Source organism: Ambystoma mexicanum, chromosome 13 (assembly GCF_040938575.1).
Source record: "Ambystoma mexicanum isolate Mex_15411 chromosome 13, UKY_AmexF1_1, whole genome shotgun sequence".
In the NCBI taxonomy this organism is placed as follows: domain Eukaryota; kingdom Metazoa; phylum Chordata; class Amphibia; order Caudata; family Ambystomatidae; genus Ambystoma; species Ambystoma mexicanum.
The window spans coordinates 507640868-507660189 of record NC_090938.1 but is presented as its reverse complement, the minus strand read 5'-3'; the positions used below and the strand labels follow the sequence as shown (position 1 = coordinate 507660189).

The 19322-nt window shown below is 46.9% G+C and overlaps 1 protein-coding gene across 1 annotated transcript in view; it reads right to left on the bottom strand.

Annotated features, from left to right (window-relative positions):
• LOC138521389 (amine oxidase [copper-containing] 3-like) overlaps positions 1 to 4818 on the bottom strand; it is a 104875-nt gene extending 100057 nt beyond the window's left edge. The window contains exon 1 of the mRNA XM_069634178.1: positions 2998 to 4818. Coding sequence (XP_069490279.1) covers positions 2998 to 4576 — 1579 coding nt within the window. The 5' untranslated portion in view covers positions 4577 to 4818. The remainder of the gene's footprint in view (positions 1 to 2997) is intronic.
• Between the last annotated feature and the right edge of the window lie 14504 nt (positions 4819 to 19322).

The window sequence follows — 19322 nt, the reverse complement described above, 5'->3', positions numbered from 1 at the left end:
ACTATAGTGTTTTCCTCCCGGCTGCCTCCTATGTGCCAACTGCCTGCATCATTCCTTTCCATCACTCCAAACCTACTGCCAACGGCACTCCCACTCCGACTCAGGCCTCCACACACTCAGTCCCAGCAGCACTCCCACACAACCATAAGCTGCCTCCATGCTTAGTGACTGAAATACATCCTTCCACCAAGAAGCCCCCAACGTACCCATTGATAGTGACACATGATTCCACACAGCGGCACCGATATACCTGCTGCCAATAATACTCCCTTCCAGACAGCCCTCCACACACCTGGTGCCAGAAGCACTCCCTCCCAACCAGCAGCCCATCATACCACCAACAGGGACTCATGTACTCAGCAGCCCCCTGCAACCCTATTCTCAGTAACGCTTCCTACTGCCTATCCGTCTCTTCATAGATACTGGCAGATCAATTCAGGCCATCAGTTCCACACATTGCTACCTACCCTCTTTAGTTTGAAACTATTGCATTACAGTACGGATCGGGAGAGATGGCATATGAGGCGGGACACACAGCTTGTAGGTGTGGTTTGGTTATTTGCCCACCCACTGATTGCCCATGGCCACAATATTCCCTATGCACTATCCCACCCAGTTCCCGCCACTCCCTGCCCAAAACACCTCCTCATGGGCACTCTTTGAGCTCGCTTTAATCAAGAATTACCATACAACGTTGCCCTTGAACTGCCGGCCAGTGTTTCTTCAAAGCAGTCTTCTAAGAGCTAATGACTAAATTGGAGTTGTAAACCCACTACTTGTGTAAGAAAAATGTCTTAACCAGGTCTGCCTTCATTCACTCGTGCTGTAGCACCATACACATTCTTCACTGAAGTCCTGTTAAAAACAAGCATTAACAAGGCCAACAGTTTTGGCTTGTGTGTATCTATTGGGAATTTGCCAGGCACTGCTATTAAATGCACAGGTACTTGCGCCATTTTCTCACCTGCTACCATCAATGGCCTGTTAATACCACAACGGCTGTGCCTGGCAAGTCCCTTTCCCTTGCTCACACAAATGCCCAACCTGTTGGCAGAGCCAACCCTTGTTTTTCTTGCCATTTTCATGATGGGCGACCCCTGTACGGCTTGGAGAAGGTGGTGGGATATGATGGTACTTTGTGATGGGAATTTGTGTGAAGGAACAATTGTGAATATCCTGGCTTTTCCTCATTTACCACCCTTGGCTAATCCAACACTTTGTGTTGGATCTGCCATCCAACACAGTGTTGACCTGCTTCCTGCTGCTCTCCACTCCAACACCAAAGACAAGTCATTGTTTTTTCTTGATGTAAGTCTGGTAATCTGACCACACAGGTAAGTTATCCACACTCACACACAAACTAGAGTTTGGGCCCTGCTTCCGTATCAGGGGCCAAGGGAGTCCTACATAGTCCGGCCGCACCTATACAGTCTGCCCATTTCCACAAATGGCCCCCATAAACATGCAAAGCACTGTTAATGATCTGCTCAGAATGGCACAAAACATCATTAGTTGTGTTAATGGCATGAACCTCTTTGCAAATTCTGCAAGTAGCATCAACTCTGCGCCGAAAGCTGGACAATAAAAATAACCCTTTGATAATGTTACCACAATGTAAGCAGAACCCGGGTGAAAAGGTAACCAAGTTGGCAAAGCCTGCCCTGCTCAGTCAGGGGTGTTGCTAGGTCTGGAAATGATCTGCGGCTACGCTAATGCCAGGACGTCGGGACTCGGGGCTAGCTAGCCTTTTGATTTAAGCTCCTGAGCTTCTATCTGGGGCTACAACCAAAAGACCAGAGGCTAAAGCCCTCCCTGCGCCACCATTTAGCAACGCCTCAACCTGCTCTTAGATATTTGAACAGTGTGATCAACTCTGCAGCCACAGAGCACAGGTTCAGTGTATACCATAGAGATGACCAGTGGCGTCGCTAGGAGGGGGGCTGGGGGGGGCAGGGCCCCCCCTGTGAAACCCTGTCCCCCCCCTTGTGCCCCCCCACCTAAGATGAGCAGTGACCATGTTCTCCCCCTACATTTGTCTGTGCCCCCCCTACTTTTGTCTTTGGCCCCCTCTGTGCCCCTCCTAAATTTGATTCCTGGCGACGCCAGTGGAGATGACTAGCAGAGTAGAAATAATGATTGACTATGCAGATAGCACCACTTTGGCATAAACACATCCACAGCAGGCCGCCTTTGCCGAATGGTGGCATGGCAGGATTACAGCATGCACCAATCGTGCATGCACTGTGCAGGAAAAGGAATTGGCTGCAGCACGGAACAGGAAGAGGTGATCAGGGGGACCAGGTTTGAAGGAAGGGGTGGGACATGGCAGGGTACATGTCGGGGTGGACTGAGGGTTGCAGAGGTGTTCCCTGTATCCTATTTGGAGCGGGCAACATGTTGGACAGGAGTACCTTGGAGCTGGGGGGTTGGGGGGTGCCCTGATCTCTTGGATACAAGAGGGGGAGCGAAGGGGGAGGCAGGAGACAATGAGGTATTCCCACAGTGACAAAGCCAGGCTGGGAAACTTGGCTTTGGTAAAACCGGCCTGCTGCAATATACCACAGAAGTGGGGGAGGTCAAAACATGAACAGAGTCTCATTTTGGATCATCTGGAACTATCCCAAACGGTTCAGTGGGTTCAGTAGGTGGTACACCATCAATGATCAAACCTCTGGGAATTAAATCAAACCCGGGTCAAATCAGTGGATCATGGTGAACACTCTGCAGAATGGTGTTACAAGAGGATACGCAATGCTGACAAAAGCCGAACATTGGACGGACCATTCATCACCTGATGTACTCTGAGTAGACCAGAAAGGGAAATGATCAGAACTTGCAGAATACTTTCAAATCATGACTGTACCGTGAAATTGAATTGTTCAAACAATGTCATAGCCCACAGCATTTCCCACGGCCAAATTTCCAGATCAAAACTGAAACTCGTCGTCATTTGCAACCAGAAGAAAAGAGAACATGTTAAACCAGATATGAACATACCTCCAACATCCAAATCTACTTTATAGTTGATAAAATGGCTGTGGAGTGTTCCCAAGGTGTGTTCTCCGACTCTAGATCCAAAATCTAGACCATCGCCGTAGAGGAAGGAAGAACTGATGTAGCCTGTGGCAGAGATTTTGGCTTCGATCGCTCCATTTTGGTAAAAGATGAAGTCCCAAACGTAGTCATAGTTAATGAGTGTGGAGATGGCCCTGATGACGAGAATGGTACTAGGTAGTCCACCGTAGTACATGGAGTGCAAGTTGGAATAGTGCCGTCTCAAAGGACTACCAGAGTTTTGCTCAAAAATGCATATTGAGTTTTTGACCGTTTCGGGAGTCTGGGAATCAATCAAATGGTGTGTGTCGACGTAGGTAGCAAAATAGGGGCAGTCCACCCCCCTGACCAGCTCATGAGACGTTCTTCCAATGCCATAACTGCTGTCTATGTACCTGGTTGCCATGCCGCCAGGCGCGTTGGAACCATATATTGAAATGGCCTCCTGAGAGCTCAGTTCATAGGCAATCCTATCCCCATTAAACCTTACATCGAAAAGCCGCAATCCTGAGTTGACACTTTTCCCAAATGCGAATCTCCATGACATGAAGGTCACTTGGTTGTCTTTGACACTGTAGCGGGGGCCTGTAGGTTCATACTGGAAGGGTGTGTTGGCTGTGCCAAGTCTCCTTGGCTTCATGGAAGCAATGTCCTCTGCAGGTAGATGCCGCATTCTTACCACGCTTACTTTGCCCGCCTTGTACTCCTCCTCTAGCTGATGCATATCATTGAAGTACTCACCCCTGTAAAATACTTTCAACACCCTCCACTTGGAGATATCTAGACTCTTGTGGTCCACCAGGACTTCCAAACCCACGGGATGCAGGAAAAACGCACTGCCGCTCACATTCTGGAACAGGACTAACCACGTGCTGCGGTCCCCAGACTGTAAACCTGGGGAGACTATGGCCAGGGCGCCAAAGTTTGTACCGTCATAGCCAAAAGTCTCTGTCATGAAAGTTGGCGCCTTCCTAAACTCTTTTTGGTAGACGAATGAGTACATCTCAATGTACTCATTCCCGATCACCGATCTGCGGGAGTAGGCGTGCTGACTTTTGTGCTTCTGCAGCGTGATATCCAAGTGGTACGTTGGGGCAGGCAGAGGTCCTACTACGTACTCTGTGATATTGGGCACTTGCTGGTTGCCGAAAAAAACCACTGCTAGTGCCTCCCTCTTTGGCCTGGGTCCACTTTTGTCCAAGTAATTCAGGGCTTCTTGCTTTTTGGGATACTGGACATCCAAGAAGTAAATACAATTATCGGAAGGGCTTGCTTCGGCCGCATCAACCAAGTCCACGCCAAGGTTCTCCTTTAGGTACTGCACCACCTGAGATAATTCCATAGGGCTGAGGTCAGAGAACACATGACTTTGCGGTTGGCCAGTAGGGTCTTTCTCCAAGTTATCCTGGCTTTGCGCACTGCAGTTTTTAGCCTTGGCCGCCCCAGACAAAAGCACGCAGACCAGAGCTATGATTGTGGCCAAAGCCAGGGCAAAAAGCACGAGAACAGCCTTGAGATTCATGTTGTAACTCAGACGGCAGAGCTAAATAAAGTAGGCTCTCAGAGCGGAGTTCCAAATCGTATCTGGCTCATATTCCGTATCCCCTGCGACTGGATTTCATAAAAGTATGTCAAGTGGCAAAGGCAGCAACAGCGTGAGCCAAAAAGAGCGCTCGGAGTCCAAAAAAGGATTGTTTTCTTAGTGCTGCTAGACAAGAGCAGCGTCCCCGGACCGTCTCTTTGTTCTGAGGCGCTGTGGCGCTGTATTTGGGAATGTGCTGGAGCTCAGGGCGGGCTTCCGGTTAGAAAATGTTAGAGTGTATCTGTGCCAGTGACGCAGGAAACCCAGTCACAGAGCATTGCGCCCAACGACTCCGCTGTCAGATGGAGTGCGGGCCTGTTTGTAATTATGATTATATGTAACAGTACACCCCAAATATTCACACAGTAAATCCAAAAATCTTTCTTAAAGATCATACGGAAGCTTGGGTGTGTGTGATGTACCACAACCCTGAAACGGAGTCGCGTAAATACTAGAACAAGCAAATGGTGTCCTAGAACAGGACACTTCCGTCCCGTGCACCCCTTAGCGATTACTATATAGCGAAGTTTATATTCTGAACTAGGGTGTTGGTCCTCCATCGTTTGTTTATGAACTATAGAGTCTATGTTTTGTATATAACTGTCTTTAAAATGGTGTATTTAGCTGTATTTATAGCACTAAAGTGTGCAGAGGGCGGTAGTGTCACGCTGTTGTGCACCATTTTCTTGTTCCTGTTTGTAATTATGGTTATATATGTTTTTTTTAAAAGCATATGGAAAAAGATGTAGGTCGCTAACTGGTGCTGTTTGTGTATTTTCTGAAAAGAATGCACCTATTTCTCAGGGACGTCATTTCACCAAAATGCCTGGGGTAGCGGAAGTGACATCACACGACCCTTGACCCCCCTGATGACATCACAGGAAGTGATGTCCTTTGTCCCCACCCTGAAGTGATATCGCGGAAAGCGATGGAACACGACCTTTCACCCATTGACAAAACAGGAAGTGGCATCACATAGCATTGTACACTACGAAAAATATGGTTACGATATCACTATAATGTGATGTACATTTCATACAAGAATGGATCGCGATATGTATCATTAAGATCAGTGTGTATAGGCCCATATTACCAAATTACTATGAATGCAAGCAGACGTCCAAGGCCAAACGATAATAATGTGTTATTATATAGCACTTACACTTAAGCGCTTTATATAGAAAAAATATACGTCCAATATCACCCAACCTGTGTTGGTACTCATTTATCGACCTCAGAAAGATGAAAGTCTGAGTTGAGGCGTTTAAGAACAGGCTAAATCAGTGACTGAAGTGTGCTTGAAATAAACCTTTAAGGAGTCTAGCAATTATTACATAGAATTCCAGAAAGACACATTATTTGGAATTTAGGGTCAGTGCTGAAAGTGTTAGACTTGTGGCACTCCTGGTCATGGTGCTGGCCACAGCCCACAGCCCAGGAGCTTGCATTCCCCAAAAAAAGAAATTATTTTTTTTAGAGGTCGCAAGGGAGACCACAGAGATCGCAAGGGAGACCTCAGAGGTCGCACTTGTGTCCTCTGGCGACCCCTAAATGAACAGCTTGCCCAAAACAATGGCTATTGAAATGAAGCATTGCTTACGAATAGTGTCCACGTTGCATGCTCCGAAAAACAAAGAGAGTGAAAGGTTGTATTTGTGAGGTCCCAATTAGACCTGCCGTGCAGTATCTGATGGGCCTGCGCTGCCAGACATGGGAGGGGAGGTGTGGTGGCCTGGAAGGATGACAGGACACTCTATGGGTGGAGTGGGTGTTTATTGAGACACCTGGCAACAATAACAAGGTGGGAGGGGTAAGTATAGTCCTGGACAGGATTGGGGTCCATACTCACAGTTGCGCAGTCTAATTATTCAGTTAACGCCACTTCATACAAAGTGTCATGGGATCTGACACAACTTAACCAGCAAGAGCACCCAGGAGGCTGTCCTCAGCCTTGGTATTACGCTCTGCTGCTTGAGGCCTCTTTCAGATGGGCCCAGTCACAATCTTAAGCTCCTTTCCAGGAGGAGCACTGGGGCTGACTGGCTTGGTCAGCTTCCCGCCGAGTTCTGTCCCTTCTTCTGTCTTTGCGCTCTTCGCGCGCGTTACATTCGCGAGATCACGCGCTGCCGCGATCTCGCGAGGAGTCCCCACAGGAGATTATTTTTTTTTCTGTACCGTGTCACCGGGGTTGGGAGGGGATATCATCCTGCCTGACATAGCACAGCGCCTCTTGAAAACAAACTGCTGCATAACTTGATTTACAGTTGGCAGGTGGTGGGCGGACCGCCTAGTCTCCAGGTTTATCCCGGAGACTGCAGGTTTTTACGCTCTTCTACGGGTCTCGGGAAGAGCATGGAGACCCTGGGATTTCGTGCTGCCTGATCAACTCCACCCACACTTCCACGTGATTGTCATACAAACAGGAAGCTAGCACAAATCCCGCTCATATTGACGTCATTGATGTTGGGCTTGGGCTTATTTTTGCAAAAAATGTGGGCGGGAGGATCGGTGGAGTCTTGTCAAAAAAGGGTGGAGTGTCGATGATGTCACCCTCCTGTTTTCCTTCAACAAATGTTGGCAGGTCTGATTGTGGGTGCCTTCCTGAGCAGGGGAAGATGGTGGGTATGAATGAGGGGCCCATGCCCAGTGTGGCAGCAGGTCTGGCATTGTTGAAGCTGCTTTGAGATCCACCTCTGTCCCTCTCATGACCACATTGTGTACAAATCTAGATTTTGTTAATTCATTCGTTCAATTTTTTTGCTTTCTTTAATCCCATTTTCTCGGTGGTTGTCATATAGCATTTGTAGCAGTTGCATTACAAGTACAGCTGGACCGCCCTATATCTCACAAACACGCCGCAACCCCCTGCTCAATGACGCCTCTTTGGTGCAGTCACCTAAGAAGGCTAAGTGCATGCCCTGGCAGGAATGGGGCCAGCCAGAGGTGTTGTTAGGCCTGAAAAAGATCCGGGGCTACGCTAATGTCGGGACTGTCGAGACTCGGGGCTAGCTAGCCTTTCGGCTGTAGCCCATGAGCTTCTATCTGGGGCTGCAACCAAAATACCTGGGGCTATAGCCCCCTCACAATCCCCCCCCACCCGCGAGCGACGCCTCAGGGTTCAGCCTCAAGTGATATCACACAATAGCCAACTTCCCTCCAAGCACGTGCGTGTTTGCTTTGGGCTATCTGGCATGGGTAAAACCCATACATAAACGAACTCCATGTCCCGTCCCCAAGTGACCTTAAAAAACAGAGGGGAAAAAGGTAACACACAGGGGTCACTGCTGATAAATCACATGTGCTGGGAATCAAGCAAGGCACCCTCTGAATGTGCCATGAGGTAATGTAACTCCAGGCCCCAGCATTGCAAGCAAACCTGTACCAGTATCTCACCAAGAAATGGATGTGTGGGCTGCAGGTGACACGTAGATGACTGCAGTAGGCGCGTTAACCTATTGAGCTTTCGACTCCACAGAGACCAGGAGGCTGGCTATGTATCAGGCCTCCCTTCCGCCCATTGAATCCATCTTTCACCTGAATTCAGAGGATATTTTGCTTCACAAAGAGATGCAAATCTTCACAGCGCTATAAATACCGAGCAGAGCAGCTAAGGGTTTGGCTTAACCCCTTAAGTGCCAAGGGCGAGTCTTTTTGCATAGACTTGCATAATAGCCTGGCACTTAATTGATCATGGTGGGTATAGTGATATGGACAGGGCAGGGGTATAGTGATATGGACAGGGCAGGTTTCTGTCCTCTCCCACTGTACTGTTGCCACTGCCTGTTAATTAATATTTAAACAATAACACATTGCTCGCCTGGGTTTTACATTTGCTGGTATAAGCGCCAGGTATAACCTAAGAATGTTGCACTAGAGTACAGCTTGCAGGGACAGGCCATGTGAGCAAGGGCACACAGCTTGTGGGTGTTTGGTTCTTTACCCACCCATTGACTGTCAATGGCCATGATAATCACTACGGCCGTTCCCACCCACTACCTGCCCGTCCCCGCCCAAAACACACCCTTCTCGGATCTATTTGAGCAGTGGGCTATCAAGGAGTAACACAGAACTTTCTCCTGCCAGTGTTATTTCTAAGCAGTCTGTGGGAGGTAATGGCTTAGTTGCAGCTGTAAATGTGCTACTAGTGCAACACATGCATTAACCATGTGTGTCTGCATCCACATGATTCTGTTCCTTGCGCTGAAGTCCTTTAAAAAACAAACATTGACAAAACCTGCCGTGTTGGCTTGTTAATAGGTTTTCAACAGGCATCATCAAGGACATGCTATTATACACCCAAGTAATAAAGCCATGTTCCAGAGGAAGTGCCATTACAGCACTGGCAAATGCCGATCCCATGGCTACACAAAAGTCAAAACTGTTCACTTTGCCAAAGTTAGTTTACTATGGTCAGTAGAAAAAGGAACATGTTATCCATTTGGAATAGCATGCGGACAGGTTCAGCGTTTAAATACAAGAAAGAAGAGGTTATTCAAAAAAGGAAAAATAGTTTAAAGGTAGCATAGACGTATTTAGTAACACAATGATAACAAAACATAAAGCCTATTCTAAATATTAAAGATACATTCAGAAAGTCTTAAACTATGAAATAACATTGACTTACGTGATACATACTGCGACATGACTATAAGCAATTTGGTAATATGTAAACAAATAAATGTAACCATTTAGGAACAATAATGTTGTAATATTAAGCATGCAATTTACATGAATACGATTATTGTATAACTGAGATTAGGATGCAGTATTTTATAGAGATAATTAACCATGAGGAAAGGACATGTTGGATTTGGGACAAAAGAGAAAATTATATATGGAGACGAATATGTCTGAGCAGGCAGTGAAGCAACGCAAGCAGCCTTACAGATAAGGGATGTATAGGTCACTTTTACTCCCTAAATATAAGCAAATACTCCCTAAAGATAAAAACAGGGAGTAAAAATGCTCCCCCAAAAATGGAGCTCAGACACATAGCCTCTGTGCCCTGCATTCATCCAGGCAGCTCCATGGATATGTTTGAGCAGTAGTACACATAGTGGCACAGGAAGACACACTTCTATTTTTACTACCCGATCCAAAAGATATATACTGGTTTGTTAAATACTCTCATTGGGAATGAGACTTACCTTTTTACTCCCAAAGAAATAATTTTTCTCCCAAAATACTACCACTTTAAAATTTCATCTTGAGCACTGGATGCAATTATTATTCTTATCATTATAGTTTTTTTATACTGCGCCAGTTCTCCACTGTAGTGGTCTCAAAGCGAGTAAACTTTGTCCGAGATAGGAGCATTAAGTTTCTCCCACGGAACACAGGCCTCTAGCCTGCTGGAAGGTATTGCCTGGAAAAAGGGGTTATAAGAGAGATAGTAGAGTGTGTTGTAGATGGAATGGAGCTCACCTTCCGAGAGCTATTCTCCATACTCAAAGAACTTGAACACACAGCCCCACCGCCTCTCTTATCCATGTTGGAAAAGCTTGGTGCTCCACTATTCAAGCAGCCCTTGCATTAAAATTGACAAACTACAAGACAAAATCCTTTCCAAGCAGAAACTCCTCCTCTTCAAACCCCCTTCCGCAACCCAGCCGCCTTACTCCTCCCTACCCCCACAACCACCCCTGTCCATATTCCATTTTACGGCCATCTCTATGGAAGACATCACCACCACGGTCCAACACCTCACACCTTGAACTGCAGAGGCGATGCCTGCCCGGCCCACATAATTAAACTTTGCGCAGCCACTCTGGCTCTCCCCCTAGCAGACTTTGTCAATGCCTCCTTCCTATCCAACAACGTATTGATCTGTCTCAAAACAGCACGGGTCTGGCCCCTCCTCAAAAAGAAATTCCTCAATCCTCCCCTCCCCGCCAACTACCGACCGATCACTGCTGCCCGTTTCCTGCTCAAAATACTTGACCACATTGCGTATTCACAAATTCAAAATTACCTCGAACAACACCAGCTACTAGGCACCAGACAATCTGGATTTAAACTGAAACACAGCACCAAAACTGCCCTCCTGGACCTTAAAATCCAACTAGACCTTACCCGTGATGCAGGAAACTTGGCTATTCTTCTCCTCCTAGACCTATCAGCAGCATTTGATCTCGTAGTGCACAATGTCCTTTGCCAACATCTCCTCACAAACGTTCACTTCTCGCACCACGCGGTCCACTGGATCAAATCATTCCTCAGTGAGCGCACATCCAAGGTCTTCATAGGTGACTACTCGGCAGACCCCATCCCCGTGCCAGGCGGCATCCCTCAAGGTTTTTGCATCTCCCTGCAATGTACAATACTTACACCAAAACACCTTTTGATCAACTTGATGCCCTGGGAATCCCATACACAAACTTTGCAGATGACACACAAGACCTTTTGCCAATCACAGGGAACTACACCCAGGACAAAGAAGTGATCAACCAGTCATACAATGTTATACAGAATTGGATGGCAGCCCACAACGTATGCCTCAATGACGAAAAGACTGAGTTACTCACTGTGGGCTCCCCTCACTGTCTTCATTCCCTTGACCTACTCCTGCTTCACCATTGAGGGAACCTTCATCCAGGTCTCCAAGCACGTCAAGTCACTGTATGTTTATCTTGATGCAGAACTTAACATGTCCCGCCACATAAATCATAAATGCGCTGGCCTCATCCTCATGCACAGCCTACACGGCCAAGCTCATCTCTTTGAGCAGGAACTGTATCTCACCCTCCAACTGTCTCACGCTCACGCAGGCTATCATTGTTAGCAAGCTTGCCTACTGGAACGTGCAGTTTTCCGGCAGATCTCCCAAGAACATGACAAAGCTCCAACTCCTACAAAATAAGGCACTGAGAGCTGCTCCAGGCCTTAAACTCGCCGACCAGATCACCGCAGTAAGAAGGGAAGTTCATTGGCTACCTGTAAAAGCACGAATTGACTTTAAATCAGTTGTCCTATCACACTGATGTCTCCACCAGAACGCCTCTTCCTATTTCATCCGTGGATTGTGACTAAACCAGTGACCCGATGCCTCCGGTCCTCATTCAGCTGCCCCTTACTCACACCCAGATTCACCTTAAGCAAGCAGGGGGCACCAGCATCTGGTTAACTGCCCCCACCCTCTGGCACACTCTCCCCGACCATATCAGAAACCTGGCTTTTTTACAAATATGTGTAACTGAACTCAACTATGCTTACCTTCTACTGCTATTTTACTGTTTATTGACTGTTTGCTCTCACAATTGCTGTACAAGCAGAGTGATACCTCAAAGTCTGGGTGCTGTACAAATGAAAAAATTCAAATAAATAATAAAATAAATGGTGTGTATTTTAAACAGGGAAACTCTGTGTAAGCGAGTGCTCAGAGTATGGAGTTGTGGTGTTGTGAGTGCAAGTTTGGGCAATTGAAGGTATGATAAGAGGGTATGATTAAATGTATAGTTTCAAACTAATGGTTAAATTGGTCAAATATTGGTGCTTCATTTTGTGGGACACGCTATTGTTGATTGATGTATTGGGCGCTTGGAGCGTTGCTACGCCCATTGCTCTTTCACAAGCTTTGTAGAATGACGTATGTCCACAGGCCATGTGGATTAGGTAGAGTTTGCTGAGCGAGAGTATTGTACGCGGTAGGTTTTGAGCATGATGACGTCGCTCTCCATCAAGTGGTTGACATGAATCATGTGACATGGCTACTTGATTACATAATTTAGGTGGAAACTGTCACGGCTCGCTCCCTTCGCTCCCGTTCCCGCCACTTGGGGGCATAGTTTGGGGTTTATTCCCTACTGGACATTTCCTCCGAACCTTATGCTACAGTGTCCTGATGAATTGGGAGCGCTAAAACCTTATTTCCCAAATTACTTCCCTTCCGGATCCATTCCAGGTTTTTGGCAGTCAGCATGCTACTGCTACTTTAATCAAATGACTATGCTTCCCAGAATGCCTGGCTCACTGCTTCACCTCCTCCCTTGCAGGACAAGGCTGGGTGGAGGATAGGCAACACCTGTGGCTGCAGGTGCAGCAGGCGGCACGCCTGAGGGGTGTGCTCGTTAAGCAGCTTTAAAAGCCTCAGTTTGCTTCAGTCCAGCGCTGGTCATTGTTGCAGCGTTCCTGTCGTGACTGGTCCCTTGTTCCTAGTTTTTGTGCCCAGTTTCTAGTTAGTGTTTCTTGTTCCTTGTCCTGGAATTCGTATTTGTATGCCTAATTGATTTCTGCCTTCTGGAAATCCCTTTCTCCCTTTCTCTGTCTGCAGGCAGCCTTTCTCTGAGCTTTCCTTTTGCTGCAGCCCAATTGCCTGTGTTCACTGTTTCCTAGAAATTGTCCTTTGCTACTGAAAGACTTGTTGCATTAATCTTTCCTTTACAGGTTTTGTTTCCTGCCTTTTCACCTTGGATGGGTGGGAAGGTTTCCCTTTTGATATCGTTTTCACTGCTCCTGATCCTTACCTTCTATTGGGATCCATGCCATGTTTTCCTTTACACTTTTGCATTTATTTCCTATTTTATTATTAGGTGTGGGAAGCTGTTGTAACTAGCTCCTGTGTGATTATCTTTTGTTTTCCACACTGTACTATTCCTTCTTGCCTCTTGACTTGGGTTTAGGTATTTAGTTATCCTCACTCTTTGCCTTTACTGCCTTCTGGGTTCTTGTTTGATTTACAGGGTTGTGGGCTAGTACTGACTTTTGAGTGGTCTTTCCGGTCCTCGTGAATACGGACATCCAAGTGGTTTTTCCGGTCTTCGTGAGTACTGGCATTCATGTGGTCATTCCGGTCCTTGTGAGTACTGTTTCCAAATTCTTTATTCAGTACCGTCTAGAGTGTCAGCTCACAGATTCTGTCCCTGCTTGCCCTCTACGTGGGCTTAGCGCTGTCAGTATCTGTAATAGCATAGTGGGTAAGGAGTTTGCCGACTTTCCTTTCAGTCATAAGGAGGTTCTAAGTGCTTACCCTACATTCCTTTTTCATATAGTGGTATACACGAGTCTTGGATATTGAATGCACATTGTTAGATTCAAGGTTGTTTACTGTGTATTTTGTGCACATTTCCCCTGCCATATCCATCGCCTTCTTCCTTTCCTGACAGAATGACCAGCCGTTGTTCCCGTTTGAACATGGCCAGATTACGAAGGAAAGGTAGCAAGGCCTCTAACAAGTTTATACAGAAAGCTTCCCTTACAATTGCCCGTGAAAATCGAATCTCTGCTCCTGACTTAAATGAACTCCTTGACACGAATGGGTATTTACGTGCACAGTATTTTTCCCACTGGGTGGCCCATCGTACATTGCCTGATCCTAGCTCTGTCTTTAATTCTGATCCAGAGTCTATGTCCGCACAAGCCTTAGCAGTGGAAAACAACACACTGCTAGACTTTATACACACAAGTACCTCTGTTATTGAACCCCATGACTCCGATTGTGCTTTACCTCAGATTGAACAGTTTCATGATTCAAGCATGAAGAATGGAGGGGTTCCTTGCATATCTTCTGTTTTCTGCCCTCAGTCTACAGCTTACTCCTCTGCACAGGTTCTTACTGTGGTCTCTAATGCCAAGGGGTCTGATGCCAATAGTCTGCTTAAAAGAAACACAGACCACGTCGGTAAGAGAGAGTATAGATCACAAGACCTGCAAGCAGTAGATGACAATATACAATCAGTGCACTTCCAGATGGCTAGGGCAGGATCCAGCCCTGATGCCACCGTGCCTTCCCCTGTGCCTACTGATAGGGATGTACAGTTAAGGCGGGACATGCTAAAAGCAGAATTTGAGGAGTTAAAACAAGAATACATTTCCGTAAAAGAGGAGAATAAGATGTTACAGTCTTTTCTGAATACACCTCCAACTTTATCCGTTGATGAAGTGAATACTGTTCAGTCCCTGAGTGCGGAGACTTTTGTAAATCATGATACTTGTCAATATGTAAGATCTATTGGGAGTGAAAGTCTTTTTTCAAGCACAGCGCTTATTCAGGGCACAGGTTCTGACAACTGTCCTACCGTTTGTCTGGAATTGCTGTTAGCTGAAGATTCACAAGCCACTCCTTTACCTGAGGCTTCCTGTGTAGCAGTTTGTCATAACTCTGAGCTTGAACACACACATGCTTCTGATTTCCAAACACAATCCACAATGGTGGCATACACAGAATCAGTCACAACTGTAGGCTTAGGTTCTGCCCTTGATCTAGCTGCTGAGACTGAAGTTGACATTCAAGCTGATGTGGAAAACGATGCTACCTCTGTGTTTGCTCTTCCTCCTGCCAATTTCGGTCACTACGAGCAGTCAAAGACAGTGCAGAATTCATGTTTTGATGGACTCATTCCACAGATTACTGAACCAAAAACCCGGCAGGCGATCCCTGAACTGTTGATTGTTAATCAGCCACTTTCAGAAGCTAAGACAGAGGAATGGTCAATCGACGAAATCCTGATTAACAGAGACTTTACTATGGTGATTCCTCTGGTTGATTTTGACTTCTACAAAGGAAGAGACTCTGTGTCATCCACTAAGGAGAGGGACGGCAGGGGTACAGCTCAGACTTTGGTTACTGGTGCCAAGGGGTCAACTGCCTTAAAGGGGCTTTCCATTCCTGAACCACAAGTGTGTCTGTCGACTTCTGGGACTTCAGACTGTCCTCCTACTACCATTGACTCTTCAATAATCCTGTCCACAGCTCTGCAGTCATCGTTGGCACACGTATCTTCGATCAATAAAAAATTGCTATGTCTGCCAGTCACCCAAGAGCCTTCACCATGTACGCAGTCAGAGCCAAAGACCTTGACAAGTTTGTCTTCAGCTAACAAGATAGCTCCAGTTTGCATGCCCTCAGCCTCAGAATTTCCTCTGGCATGTCTGTCTTCGGCTACAGTGACTCATCCAGCAGATTATCCTTCAGCCATGGAGCCTTCGGTAGTACATTCTAAGTGCATGCCTTCGGTCCCAGAGCCTACTGCTAGATTGGCTTCAGTTCATGAGAGACCTGTATCCTGCTCAGCCTCGCTGCCAATATCGGAGGTGTACCTGTCTACACTGTCAGATCCTGCTGCATATTCTTCTGCTCCAGAGATCCCTCCTGAATCCCAACCATTTACTGATGAACGTCCATCTTGCCCATCTTATGCTTCAGGGGGATCACCAGAATGTCTGCCTTGTACACAAACCAATTCTCCCAACTACTTGACTGTAGCATCAGCGCCTCACGAATATGCAACATCTGAGCCTGAGACTTCTGCCAGCTCTCTCTTCAGAAACATCAAGCCGGATCACGACTCGGGAGGGCCTTACATGCGAGGCCGCTGGACTTGCCTGGAGTATTATGAGAGAGAAACGGATGCCATCCGCCACGGCCCAGTCACCGAACGAGTAGCCGACCAGGATAGCGGGCTGGACGGTCCGCGTTTGGAGTCCGGTTTGGATCAACCGCTTGACAACCCTTTTGTTGCCGGATCCCACATGAGCCTGAGGGAAGTGACGGGCACGGCCCTCCAGCTGCAGCGCCAGTTGGGTGCTAGTAGCCAAAGGAGGGGAATGTCTGCTGCAGTTCAAGATGTGCCTGTTTTTGCTCCCGCTGCTAGTATGCCTGATGTTCCGAGTACTGCGTCTAACACTCCTATCAGTATGCCAAACGTTCCTGCGGTTGTATCCCACATGCAACAAGGTGGCTACATGACTGTCAACGGGAGTGCCAGCCTCGTACAACCCATTGGATCTCCAGACCTCCAAGGCATGGAACATATGCAGGCGAATCTTTGTCACTTTCAACCACAAACCTTTACCCAGATGGATGACAGAGTATCCGAACCTCTACCTCAGCCGCCACCTTCCTCTTCCGAACATAAACATTTCCTGAAACCTGCTGTTTCCTCACCTCCTGTGTGTCCACTCTCGGCAGTGAGGCTAACAGAACTTCTACCGTTGTCTAAGGCATGTTGCACCAGCCTGCCTCTCTCCTCAAAGATGTATGCATATCCTCTTCCAGTGACTAAGCTTCCTGGACCTTCCAACTCTGCTTCGGGTCCTGCAAGTCCTTCATGCCTTTCTTCGACCCATGAGTCTCTTCCTCACCGAATTCCTGCCTATGACTCTTATAGACTGCGGCCTGATTCTATGCATTCCAGTCCTTCTACTTTTGCCCGCGGGTCATCGTTTCCATCAGTGCTGCCTCCAAAGACAAAGCGCTCCTGTCGTGGAAGGAAGATGTTTTGTGTGGGTGACGGTCACCTGGAGTCGGCCGTGGGAGGGGGTATACTGTCACGGCTCGCTCCCTTCGCTCCCGTTCCCGCCACATGGGGGCATAGTTTGGGGTTTATTCCCTACTGGACATTTCCTCCGAACCTTATGCTACAGTGTCCTGATGAATTGGGAGCGTTAAAACCTTATTTCCCAAATTACTTCCCTTCCGGATCCATTCCAGTTTTTTGGCAGCCAGCATGCTACTGCTACTTTAATCAAATGACTATGCTTCCCAGAATGCCTGGCTCACTGCTTCACCTCCTCCCTTGCAGGACAAGGCTGGGTGGAGGATAGGCAACACCTGTGGCTGCAGGTGCAGCAGGCGGCACGCCTGAGGGGTGTGCTCGTTAAGCAGCTTTAAAAGCCTCAGTTTGCTTCAGTCCAGCGCTGGTCATTGTTGCAGCGTTCCTGTCGTGACTGGTCCCTTGTTCCTGGTTCCTAGTTTTTGTGCCCAGTTTCTAGTTAGTGTTTCTTGTTCCTTGTCCTGGAATTCGTATTTGTATGCCTAATTGATTTCTGCCTTCTGGAAATCCCTTTCTCCCTGTCTCTGTCTGCAGGCAGCCTTTCTCTGAGCTTTCCTTTTGCTGCAGCCCAATTGCCTGTGTTCACTGTTTCCTAGAAATTGTCCTTTGCTACTGAAAGACTTGTTGCATTAATCTTTCCTTTACAGGTTTTGTTTCCTGCCTTTTCACCTTGGATGGGTGGGAAGGTTTCCCTTTTGATATCGTTTTCACTGCTCCTGATCCTTACCTTCTATTGGGATCCATGCCATGTTTTCCTTTACACTTTTGCATTTATTTCCTATTTTATTATTAGGTGTGGGAAGCTGTTGTAACTAGCTCCTGTGCGATTATCTTTTGTTTTCCACACTGTACTATTCCTTCTTGCCTCTTGACTTGGGTTTAGGTATTTAGTTATCCTCACTCTTTGCCTTTACTGCCTTCTGGGTTCTTGTTTGATTTACAGGGTTGTGGGTTAGTACTGACTTTTGAGTGGTCTTTCCGGTCCTCGTGAATACGGACATCCAAGTGGTCTTTCCGGTCTTCGTGAGTACTGGCATTCCTGTGGTCATTCCGGTCCTTGTGAGTACTGTTTCCAAATTCTTTATTCAGTACCGTCTAGAGTGTCAGCTCACAGATTCTGTCCCTGCTTGCCCTCTACGTGGGCTTAGCGCTGTCAGTATCTGTAATAGCATAGTGGGTAAGGAGTTTGCCGACTTTCCTTTCAGTCATAAGGAGGTTCTAAGTGCTTACCCTACATTCCTTTTTCATATAGTGGTATACACGAGTCTTGGGTATTGAATGCACATTGTTAGATTCAAGGTTGTTTACTGTGTATTTTGTGCACATTTCCCCTGCCATATCCATCTCCTTCTTCCTTTCCTGACAGAAACCTTGTTACTGCTTGCAGCGTGGTTTTACCACGCGATCGCTATGAACACATGACAAGACGTAGATAAGAAACAAATTTAAACTGTGGCGCTTTTTTCAATCCACAAGACCCATTTTCCTGGGATTATGAGTTTAAGGCATCCACTCCAAGGGACAGCTAGAGTCTTTTGTAAGGACAGGTACCTAGGTTCTCAGGTCAAATTAAACGGGTTTTCTCGCCTCTCTCTTTTTGGGTGTTCACATTACGTATTGGGATCCAGAGAGGAAATAATGTTTACCCAATAGGCCTTAAGTGTCAAAGTGTTCTGCCAGTTCACGCTGGTGGCCTTTTTAACATTTTTGTACCAGGAGGAGGCCAAACGGATAAAAGTACACAGAGTACATAGTTTGTTTCTGACATAACTCTATCTTGAAGTTTTCAGAGGAACCTGTAGAGGGGATCCTCACGGTTCCCTCCCTACTAGGCAACGTTACATCCCACAAACTTGCACAGAAAGACATGAGTGGAACAAAATAGAGGTTTTGAAGAGACTGATAAGGACAGAAGAACATGGAGCTCTCATGACTGAATATCTGAGGGCACATGCATCTCAAAATGGATTAATTATACACATCGAATGTAGAATATTTCTAAAGAATTTGCAGTTCCAAAAAGACTGGTCTGTCATAGCAAACAAATGCACAAGGGACTGGCTAATCACCTTCCCCCAGAAACTCAATGTCTCCAGAGCTCTTATCTTCTCCAGGCTGACTACTGCAACAGCCTCTTCCTCAATCTGCCTAACTCCTTCCTTTGCCCCCTTCAACTTATCCAGAACAGGACTGCAAGACTTATCCTCAAGCCCAGGGACGACATTTCTCCAGCCCTAAAATCTCTCCACTGGCTCCCAGTTGCAGCAAGGATCAAGTTCAAGTCCCTCTGCATCATCCACAAGGCTTTCTGGTGCATGGGACCCCGCTACATTCAACTCTCTCTCCCTAAATACCTCCCTGCCAGAGCCCTACGCAGTGGTGGGTGGTGAAATTTTTAACTGGAGGGGTGTAAATTA